The sequence below is a fragment of the Rhinoderma darwinii genome, chromosome 2 (genome assembly GCF_050947455.1).
Source record: "Rhinoderma darwinii isolate aRhiDar2 chromosome 2, aRhiDar2.hap1, whole genome shotgun sequence".
Taxonomy (NCBI): domain Eukaryota; kingdom Metazoa; phylum Chordata; class Amphibia; order Anura; family Rhinodermatidae; genus Rhinoderma; species Rhinoderma darwinii.
In genome coordinates, this window is record NC_134688.1 from 209567140 (window position 1) to 209579225 (window position 12086).

General features: G+C 39.3%; 1 protein-coding gene across 1 annotated transcript in view; it reads left to right on the forward strand.

The window, feature by feature from the left end:
* The window catches only part of LOC142741784 (zona pellucida-like domain-containing protein 1), a 30264-nt gene extending 20625 nt beyond the window's left edge, over nt 1-9639 (forward strand). Inside the window, exons 7-10 of the mRNA XM_075851118.1 lie at nt 5253-5424; nt 6292-6400; nt 8457-8480; nt 9479-9639. Coding sequence (XP_075707233.1) covers nt 5253-5424; nt 6292-6400; nt 8457-8480; nt 9479-9639 — 466 coding nt within the window. The remainder of the gene's footprint in view (nt 1-5252; nt 5425-6291; nt 6401-8456; nt 8481-9478) is intronic.
* The last annotated feature ends 2447 nt before the right edge of the window (nt 9640-12086 follow it).

The following is a 12086-nucleotide window of genomic DNA, read 5'->3' on the forward strand; positions in this document are numbered from 1 at the left end:
TAGTGTTGTGGTGGCAAGGCCAGCACCATTGGGCTGCTCTTACCTCGTTGTCTGTCTATTATTACCCAGTCCTGTTTTATTACTGTGCTTGTTCCCAATTGTACCTCCTATGTGTTATGCAAGAATATAAATACTATACCACTGCCCTCTATGTACAAGAATGACAGTGACTGCTATAATATTGCTCCCTTTATACAAGAACGTAACTACTACAATCTTCCCCTCATGTACAACAATATAACTCTTATTATTCTGCACATATATAGAAAAATATAACTAGTATTATAGTGAGTTTTTTTAAAATTTACCACTACTTCAAGACAGCTATCTACTATGAATCTTTAAATGACCAATGGCGGATTATCATTGGGCGTTTTGGGTGGCCGCCGGGGCCCGAGGCTCCCGGGGGACCCATCACCGCCCCAAGTACAATGCGTTTTTGCAGTGATTTTTCCGCGAATCGGCAAAAACTGTGACAGAACGGCATTGTTTATGTCCTGTAAGTGACCTGCAGACATAAAGGTCAGATGACCTTATGTCTGCAGTTCTTGTTACTGATTAGAGACCTGCTGGTCACCTGACCGCAGATCCTACAACAGCAGCAAGATAGAAGACTGTGAGGTGAGGTGAGCTGCTAGGTAAGTATAAGGGGATCATGGATTTGTTTAAGGGGTCTGGGGTCTGCGTTTAGGGGGTCTGGGGTCTGTATTTAGGGGGTCTGGTCTGGGGTCTGTATTAGTTTAAGGGGTCAGTATATAGGGGTCTTTATTAGTTTAAGGGGTTTGTGGGTCTGTATTTAGGGGGTCTGGTCTGGGGTCTGTATTTAGGTGGTCTGGGGTCTGTATTTAGGGGGTCTGGTCTGGGGTCTGTATTAGTTTAAGGGGTCAGTATATAGGGGTCTGTATTAGTTTAAGGGGTTTGTGGGTCTGTATTTAGGGGGTCTGGTCTGGGGGTCTGTATTTAGGAGGTCTAGGGTCTGTATTTAAGGGGTCTGTATTTAGGTGGTTTGTATTTAAGGGGTCTCTATTAGTTTAGTGGGTCTGGTCTGTCATCTGTATTCAAGGGGTCTGGTCTGGGGTCTGTATTTAGGGGGTCTGTATTAGTTCAATTAGTCTGGGTCTGTATTCAGGGGGTCTGGTCTGGTCTGTTCTGTTAGTTTAAGGCGTCTGTATTTAGGGGGTGTGGGGTTCTGTATTAGTTTAAGGGGTCTGGGGTCTGTATTCAGGGGGTCTGGTCTGGGGTCTGTATATTTAGCGGGTCTGGTCTGAGGTCTGTATATTTAGGGGGTCTGGTGTCTGCATTTAGGGGTCTAGTCTGGGGTCTGTATTTAGGTGGTCTGGGGGTCTGTATATTTAGGGGGTCTGGTCTGGGGTCTGTATATTTATGGGGTCTAGTCTGGGCTCTGTATTAGTTTATGGGGGTCTGTATTTAGGGGGTCGGGTTCTGTATTAGTTTAGAGCGTCAGGTATGGGGTCTGTATTAGTTTATGGGGTCTGTATTTAGGGTGCCTGGTCTGGGGTCTGTATTAGTTTAGGGAGTGAGGTCCGGGGTTATTATTAGTTTAGGAGGTCAGTTCTGGGGTCTGTATTTAGAGGTCTGGACAGAGTTCTGTATTTAGGGTGCTTGTTCTGCGGTCTGTATTTGCTTAGGGGAGTCTGGTCTGGGGACGGCAATAGTTTAGAAGGTCTGGGATATGTATGCATGCTAATTTATTGGCATGAGTAAAAGGGGTTGTCCAGGCACATCGATAGGTCATCAGTATGAAAAACCGGTCCATGACCGGACAACCCCTTTAATTTATGGTCCTGGGCCTTGGTGTCTGAATTTTTGTGTTTCTATAGAGGCTGGAAATGGCTGCAGAAGCGAGGAGCAAAGATGTCTCATCAGGAGAAGTCGCCATACCGGTCTGTGTGAGATGAAGAAGAAAATAGAACGACTCCCATCAGAGAAGACGTCACTTGTGAGTCACTGGATCTATAGAGGATCTGTCCCATGTCCTGACATGTCTGCTGTAGGAAATCCTTGTATTCCACATAAAATCTTTGTGCACCCAGGACTAATAGACAAATGTGTGTTACCATTCCCATAGTCAGGAGGATGTGTCCCTACACAGTGTGATACAGTCAGCGATGGATGGAGACTGTCCGTATGTAGGGACACAGCTCGTTGACAAGAGGAATCGTAACACCCATTTGTCAATGCTCGCACAAAAAGGTGGTGTTCACTAAAACATGGAAGAGCGGCGGTGGGGAAGGGGGGCCCAAGTTTGTGGAACAGCCCAGGGCATATGGTCTACTTAATCCGCCACTGTAAATGACCACTGCACTGTCACTTCCCGCGACATTCCCCCAGTGGTGGATTAAGTATACCGTAGACCCTGAAAGTTCCACAAACTAGGGCCACTCATCAAATAAAACAATTACAATATTTAAAATACACTATATATTCATATGGATTCTAAATTAATATTTTTGTATGTATTAGTAATTTCCTATAAACTTTCCAAACTTGTTTGGCTTCCTGTCCAGAATGTTTAACTGGATTGCCACACTATGTATATATTTACATAGGCATTCATACCTACCCACACTCGCTATATTAAACTCACCCACTACATATAGATCTGTATGTGCACATTCAGTACCCTAAGTGTGCATAGCTCATGTAGTTAGGCTGTGCTCTGAGAGAATGGTGAGGAGCCGTGTTTGGCGTGCACAGTATATATATATATATATATATATATATATATATATATATATACCGGACCAGAACCAAGCTAAGTACATAACAACAGTTCTAGAACCAATCTCAGTCCATAAATGCAGTGCCAGATCCCAGCTCAGTACACAAATACAGTACAAGATCCCAATTCAGTACATAAATAAAGTACCTGAAACAAGCTTGGTACATAAATACAGCACCAGAACAAGCTACATGCATATATACAGCACCAGGACAAAGCTCTGTACATAAATCCAGTACCAAGCTCAGTACATATGTAAATAGCACCAGCAGTAATACAGTTTAGTACAGAAATGATTTGCAAAATCAGGTTAGTCCCTGTCATATACATTTGTACCATGTTAAACTGCACTCCCAGTATGACCTGAGCAATGGTATGTGTATGCTAGGAGTTGTTTTTTAAGAGAGAAGAATGGTACCAACTCTCATCTTGTTCATCTCATTCAGTGGCTCACAGTTGATTTCTTCTCTAATTCTAGTCATTCTCTTTCCTTTATTTCTCCATCTGGTCCAGACTGCCATGACAACTTATCATAGCCATGACTTAGCTATGCAAAGTTTGCCTCTATGATGTTTTCGGCTCCTTTATTTTCAAACACATTCACACCTATAAATGAAAGCATAATCCTCATGGTACCACATACTACACCCCTGAAAATAAAAGCAACATACACATTGCCTTTAAATATACCGCCACATACGGTGCAACTGAATATACTGCTATGCACTGTGCCCCTGCATGCAATCATGTCACACCCTGTAAAATAAAGCACCACACACAGCACTCCTTAAAAATCATGCCACAAGCTGTTCACCCTGAAAATAGTACCATAGGTGCCCATGAAAATAAAGTGCTGCACATAGTGCCTGCTGAAAAAAACTGCCACACACTGTGCCCCTGTAGAGTACCACACATTGCTCCCTGTAGAAAGTGTCACACACAATGCCACTTATAGATAGTGTCACACTCAATGCCTCCTGTAGTGTTATACACAGTGCCCATTGTAGATAATGCCCCACAGTGCCCTCTGTAGAAAGTGTCACTCAGTGCCCCCTTGTAGATCGTGTCACACACTGTGCCCCATGTAGATAGTACCACACGGTGCCCCCTGTAGAAAGTCTCACACAGTACCCTCTGTAGATAATGCCACACACAGTGTTCCCTTAAACGAATAAACACTACATACTCACCTGTCCCGGTTCCTACACTGTCATCCAGTGAGGCAGGCCTGGTCTCTTATAACTAGGCTTTCTTCAGCGGAACGACACAGGCAGCACAATGGCGTCATCACGCCGCTTGCATCACAGTTAAAGTAACTAATGGCGGGGCAGGGAACTAATGGTTCTGTTGCACCCGTCAGCACTAAGTGAGGCTGTTCACTTATATACATGTCCTAAGGATGCTGTAGCTCGATCTGCCCCATTGTTAATCTGGCCCTGGCTTAGTATAGCATCAGTCAAATGTAATGTGTGGGGGAAATAGGCAGCAAATGTTTAATTCCATCTAGGGTTCACCAGAGGGAGAGAGTCACTCCTTGTAGCTTCTCTCCACATTGGCTAAAAAAAATTAGGTTCTTGAATTGGGTCCAATTTCTCTATTAACTAGACTATTAGAAAATGGGTTTTCTAAAAAAAAATGGTATGGTATCCTGGACTGTAGACTTTGTTGGTGTATTCATAAGTGTAGGCATTAAGCAGGGCTCCTGTGGTCACAGAAGGAAAAACAAGGTCCATATCCTAAACCAGAGTTTAGGTTTACATTTAGGTTTGTAATTATGCAAAATATAATATTGTTTAAGAGAAAATCTTTCTCTTCTGTAAATGTATGTTAAATTTATGTTGAAGTATAGGTATTCCTCATTATGTTTCATGAATGTACGTAGGATCTATTAACAGTTTTGTTAAAGAGGATCTATTTCAGCTTTATGCTAATGACTTTCTTAATGCCCAACTGGGCGTGTTTTTACTTTCGACCAAGTGGGCGTTGTGGAGAGAAGTGTATGACCAATCAGCGTCATACACTTCTCTCCATTCATGTAATCAGCACATAGTGATCCTGCGTAGTTCACTATTTTCAGCCACATACACACACATTAACGTTACTGAAGTGTCTTGAGAGTAAATAGACATCGCTTCCAGCCAGGACTGGATGTCTATTCACTATCCCGACACTTCGGTAACGTTAATGTGTGTCACTTACTCGAGATCACTCTTGCTGTCATTTACAGCGTGATCTCGCGATTGGTCAGCGACATACACTTCTTTACAATGCCCACTTAGTCAAAAGTAAAAACACGCCCAGTTGTCTATTAATAAAGTCATTAGCATAAAGCTAAAATAGGTCATAACTTGGTGAAAATTTATAGTTTTTCTAAATAAAAACCACTGCTGTTACCTACATTACAGTGCCGATCCCATTATGTAAGAGATAGGGCACTTATAATGTGGTGACAGAGCCTCTTTAAGGAAGAAATAATCTGCTAAAGTAATGTTACATGTTTGTTTTTTAGATGTAATAAGGACCAATTCACTTTCATAAAGCTGAATGGAGACAATCAAGTAGCACGGTTTTATTTTACGGCTTTTCGATTTTTAGAACAATACGTCCAGCCTATATCAACTTTTTACTTGCATTGTATCACCCGACTTTGTGAAATATCTGCTTGTAGTGCATTTAAACCAGTGAGTATGACAAAATGTATTATTTTAAAGCTTTCTATTAATGTTTTCATTAAAATAGGCTTAGAAAACAGTAGCTAGATTAAATCCTTATGCATGATTTACTCTTTTATGACAGAAATGTTTAATAGTTGCATCGATTCAAGGTTACATAATTGGCATGGTTGGAAAAGACATACGTCCATTAATTTTAATCAAGGGAGGGAAATCCTTAAGAAAGAAAATCATTGCACGTTCTGTATTCCGTATTACGGAGGTATGGCGCTGTATGGATGCTCCCTTGCGGCATCCAGAGTGCCTAAAGCTCTGTATTATGTAACTTTAAGCGCTCCATGTGCTACTTAACAAGATCCATGAACTTGGCCTTGCCAGGAGTATTAGGCCAAACAGAGTGATTGTGGGATTGCTACATTTTACTTTATCTGATGGGATGACCTTTTAAATAAGGAGGTATCTGCCAACTACCTAATTTAGTGATTGTAGAGGGTGATTGAAAATGGGGGTATTATTGTAGTAGTTTTTTTGCTTACAAAAAAAGTGGCATTTTACATATAAATTAACATGTGTATCATGATTCCCTGTTCTTTTGAATGAATTGTAATAGCCATATGGAATCTAAACCTTTGAGGAAATGGCCCAGCTAGAAATAAAATACCTTTGTAGTATCTGTCAGTAGGAACATTGAGAGCTTCACACATTGATTTCTTTGAATCATCCACAGAACTTTCAAGCCTTCAGTCTTTTTCCCCCATCTGATTTACATCTGTTGATATGTAAATGCTTTATTTCACCGTAATATTACAATTACGCCACATTTTTATATTTTTTTTGATCCATGTATCATTTTTTTATTTTCAAAATACCTTGCAGATATGCACACGAAGAAAAAGAAATGTCAGAGCAGCTTCAAGTTCTTCAGGATCAGTTACTGATCCAGCAACCATTACTTCTACGGGAATTACCACCAGCCTTGACAATGGTAAATATAGACAATCTTTATTAACTAATATTGCCAAATGTGTTTTATATATATATATATTTATATTTAGAAATGAACTTACAATTAATTGTATTATTCAAGTTTTATAATGTAATATATCTATAAAGTTATGATATTAAATATTTTGATGCCAGTTGTACAACCTGTTTTGCTGTTTTTTGTTAGCATTTTTATAGCTAGTTTAAGGGTATGTGCACACACACTAATTACGTCCGTAATTGACGGACGTATTTCGGCCGCAAGTACCGGACCGAACACAGTGCAGGGAGCCGGGCTCCTAGCATCATACTTATGTACGATGCGAGGAGTCCCTGCCTCTCCGTGGAACTACTGTCCCGTACTGAAAACATGATTACAGTATGGGACCGTTGTCCTGCAGAGAGGCAGGGACTCCTAGCATCGTACATAACTATGATGCTAGGAGCCCGGCTCCCTACACTGTGTTCGGTCCGGTACTTGCGGCCAAAATACGTCCGTCAATTACGGACGTAATTAGTGTGTGCGCACATACCCTTAAAATAGAAAATAATTTCGTAGAGGATGGTTGGATTATTCCTACTTCTTTGCACGGTGGGGATGGATTACACTATATTAACAGGGATAGTCAAGTTTATACAATTTCCTCCATTAACTCAGGCTCCCCTCCAAGACGCTGATAACATGGAAACTTACTGCCTGGAACCCAATTAGGCTTTATACACATACATTTTTAACTAACCAAAAGGAAACATAACAGATCTCAATGGATCCTTTTGACATTAATGGGATCCAACAAGTTTCTTTTTTTTTTTTACAGAATAGAATAGCCTAGCAGAATAATAACAATAAAAACCTGACAGAAAATCGACTAACTGAAGCCAATTCCACTAGTATCAACCGAGCCATAGTTATATGTTTGTGATGGGGGAGAACATTGTGGAAAAACATTAATTCATGAAAATACCTATATTAATTTTATATGTAGAGAGCTGAAAACAGGGGAACATATACAATATTTGGTCTGTCTTCAATTCTACACATGCAATGGAGTGCTGCCTTAGAAAGCCACTGTGAGCTGTGGAGACCAAGCACTTGTGCTTCTTTGACCTTGCGGTCGATGGCTGTCTCAGTAAAAAATCCACAGATCACAACATCTGATATATTTCAATATCATTAGAAGTTTGGTTAAAAGGTACACTTTAAAAAAGCAAATATTATCATAAAGCTAAACATTTATCCACCTATAGAATTGCAATTTAGGGCACATTCAGACGAGCGTAATACTCGTCCGTGTGCTGTGCATTGAAACTACGCACAGTAGACGGACCCATTGATTTCAATGAGGCTATTCATGTGTGAGTTTTCACATAGTGAGTGTCCGTTGCATGAAACTCACTACATGTCCTATATTGGTGCGTTTTCATGCACCTAATCACCCATTGAAGTCTATGGGTGCGTGAAAACCAAGATAAGCACACAGGCGACATCCATGTGCTGTCCGTGTTTCACGCATCAAATACATAGAATAGAAGAGAAATAAATGTAAAAAAAAAATTAAGTGGTTGCAAGGATGTGATAAACGCATGCCACATGCAAAGCACTCTAATGCCAAAATGCAACGCACACGGACAAGAAATGTAGGGAAAACGCTGCATTTTTTTATAAATCAGACACGCTCGTCTGAATGTAGCCTAAGTGAATTAAAACCTTTTTTTTTTTCCACAATAGGAAGAGATAATCTATACCATTAGCATTTAAACTATGTTAGACCTAATATACCAATGGGAGCATTAACATTATTGATATAGAATGAATTTTGTTTTATCTAACAAGGTGTCTTCAAGTCCTGTATTCATATGTCCCTGTCATATCATTTGGGAATTTTCTTCTAAAATCGTTACTAATATACGCTTAATAGTTGAGATGGTTATAGAATGACTCTTCATATTTTACAGAAAATGGTTGTATTTCAGTAATTTTCAGGCAGTTCTTGTAAGAAAGGTATTAAATAGAGTAATAACATAATCAATAATTTTCACTATTTTCTTCTTTACAGAAAAATTAACCAATTCAGTCTCCAGTAAGTATTTCATAATTTTCTTCACATTTTAAATAAAAATACATATAGTTCTTGCAAATGTAATGGGTTTTGCAGAATTTTATTTCTTACATAAAACAAAATTATTGTAAAATGATTTTTAATCAATATCTATTAATTTTTTGTAATACTAAAAAAAATTGAAAACCTGTCACATCCAAGACAGCCAAGGGTGGTTTCCACAATCACAGTTGTATGCGTAGACTGCAGGGGTGAAGATTCTCAGTGAGGGTCTGATTCTTCTATGTAGAGTAGGAGTCACACGTCCAGTTTTTGTGGCAGTTTTTGTTTTTTTGTGGTCAAACACAGGAGTGGAAACAAAAGGGAGGCGACATATCAGTCTTTCCTTTATACTTTTCCTCCTCTTTGAATCCACTCCTTGCTTTGGCACAGAAAACTGCATGTGTGATTCCAGCCCTAGGTATGTGTACTCAAATCAAGGCGGCAGGAGGCAATTCTAATTCCTTTCTTCATCAACAGCCTTGACGCTATCTAAGTCCAAAGCCAAGAGCTAATATTTTACACTGATTTCTGTCTAACAAGGGAAATCTAAACAAATCTGAATCCTGACTTGGCTCGGCACTGCAAGATTCAGATTTTAAAACCTCTGAACCACTTATCTCCATTTCATGCTTGGTGCGTCAAGACTAGTTTATCAATAATTTTTAAAAATGGAAATTTGAGATTTTTGCAATTTATCTAAAGGCTGTAGACAGTATTTATAAAATGTCAGCAGTATTTTGTTACATTTGTAACATTATAGCAGCTCTGCATTGATAACAACTGAGAGATTTTCTTCTGATGCTTTTTTGTCCCTTCCAAAATAGTTTGGGTTTTCTTTTGATTTCCAGTATTTTGTTCAAATTGAAAAAGGACAATCAAAATTGCCTAAATTAATATAAACATATTTTCCTATAAAAACAATGTATTTTTTTGTGATCTATTAATTCGTAACATACATATTGTTTTCAACCTTCCAGGCGATTCTAAGGATTCTCATGAAATTGTGAGCACAGCTGTTGGTTTGGGAATAACAGTTGGATTCTTGGCTTTGCTGTGTACACTCATGGGAGGCATTGCATTGCTTATGCACAGGAGATTGCAGAAAAGTAGATATCCAGAGAAGAATAATTTTCATTAAAACTAGATTTTTTATGAAAGTATATTTGTAGACATAGAAAATAGAAAGTTACTTATAAGCTAGGGAAAAATATAGATGAGTTCATAGACGTAATAATGTGAAAATATTTAAACGTGATTAAAATGTAATATTGACATATAGATTTTTGTATGTGCTAGACAATAAAAATTGAGTAACTTGGCATTTGAAATTTGTATTTAATTGTTCTATTTGCAATAAACTCAAATGTTATACTGGTTTTTAATTTAAGAATGTCTAACTACTGACTATAGGGCAGCCTGAGGCTATATGCAGATTGTTCGGGATTCCCACCATGACCACAATCTTTCTATTTGGTACTAATATTTAAGTTTTATATTTATTAGTTCCAAATTCGTTTTTGGTTTTTAAATTATTTATTACATATAGTGTGCCACTCGGAATCTCAGGCATTAACATGTAATCTGATAGACAGAAGAAGGCTGCTTAAGGGCATGCCCAGACGTTGCAGATTCTGTTGCGGCTTTGCCTAAAATGGGCATTAAATTGATGCGGACTAGCCGTTGCGTATTGAGGGGAAGAGGGCTTCCCTTCTCTCTATCAGTGCAGGATAGAGAGAAGGGACAGCCATTTCCCTAGTAAAAGTAAAAAGAAATTCATACTTACCCGGCCGTTGTCTTGGTGACGCGTCCCTCTTTCGCCATCCAGCCCGACCTCCCTGGATGACGTGGCAGTCCATGTGACCGCTGCAGCCTGTGATTGGCTGCAGCCGTCACTTGGACTGAAACGTCATCCCGGGAGGCCGGACTGGAGCAAGAATCAGGGAGTTCTCGGTAAGTATGAACTTCTATTTTTTTACAGGTTGAAGTTTATTGTGATCGGAAGCCACTGTCCAGGGTGCTGAAACAGTTACTGCCGGTTGTTTAACTCTTTCAGCACCCTGGACACTGACTATTTACTGACGTCGCCTAGCAACGCTCCCGTAATTACGGGTGCACACACGTAGTCACCCGTAATTACGGGTGCACACACATAGTCACCCGTAATTACGGGAGCCCCATTGACTTCCTCAGTCTGGCTGTAGACCTAGAAATACATAGGTCCAGCCAGAATGAAGAAATGTCATGTTCGTAAAACCAATACGCTCCGCAGCACACATAACATCTGCCGACTTCATTGCGGAATTTTGACTCTCCAATTGAAGTCAATGGAGAAATTCCGCAATGAGTCCGCAACAAGTCCGCAACAACCAGTGTATGCTGCAGACACCAAATTCCGCACCGCAGCCTATGCTCCGCAGCGGAATTGTCCGCAACGTGTAAACGAACCCAACTAAAAAGCTGTGGAAGGCAATGGAGAAACGTGTACGCTGGTCATGCCCTTAAGGTGTCACTGGGTCCTCTTACCTACTAGGCCCCTGTGCAGCTGCACAGGTTGGACCAATGGTATGAACACCCCTACACCACTAGGTAGTTCATTATCGATACAATGGATTATATCCTTGGTCAAAATTCAATTTCCAACATCTTTTCTAATATTATTTCATTTTAGTTAATTTAAGGATACTTTATAATTTCAACCACCTGCACCATTGGCAACTGCCTGTCTAAAGGGAAACTTTAGATTTTATGAATGCAATACTAGTATGCAGAAAAACATGAAAATATGAAAGATGCATATTAACAAAATCAATAACAGTTTTCATGTCACACAAAATTGACTTCAGAAATCTTTATCTCCCAATAAAATATGACACTAATTTGACAGGTAATCCATACACTGTATAAATGACATGCAATGACTGCTTCATCAAAATATTTTATCATGGAACACTGCCTAAATATAGTTTATTTTTCTACTAACTGTTGGTATAAAAATGTTCCTTTATACTTCCAGGTAAAGGCAATGTATTGTCAGAAAAAGATTTATTGTTTAAATCAAGTTTTTAGCGTGAAACATATTTTAATAATGGGGTAATATTATTCATTTTCCATGTCACTAAGTTAAAAAAAATAAAAGATATATATATATATATATATATATATATATATATATATATATATATATATCATGGAATATTACAGTACCGTTTCCTCTAGCTTGCCTTTAAGTTACATCTTCTCATAGTTAAGAAGGCACATTTTCTTCACAGAACAGATGTATTGTCATAACATTTCTGTGTCATAAGACGAACTGGTTGATGACAACATCTCAGGTGAGCTAGGGCAGGGAAGGGATTTAGAATAAAACTGTCTGACTGGAATGATGCAGTGTCTGTGTAATCTATGATAGACCCATGGAGACTATGAGCAGGGCGAGGGGGTTAGAGAAGTATTAGGCCATGTTCAGACGTGGCGGAATTTTTCCGCTGCAAATGTTGGTGCAGATTCGGGGCAATTACGCAACGAATCTGCACCAACATTTGCATATTGGACATGTAATTCAGACGTTGCAGATATTACAGCGGA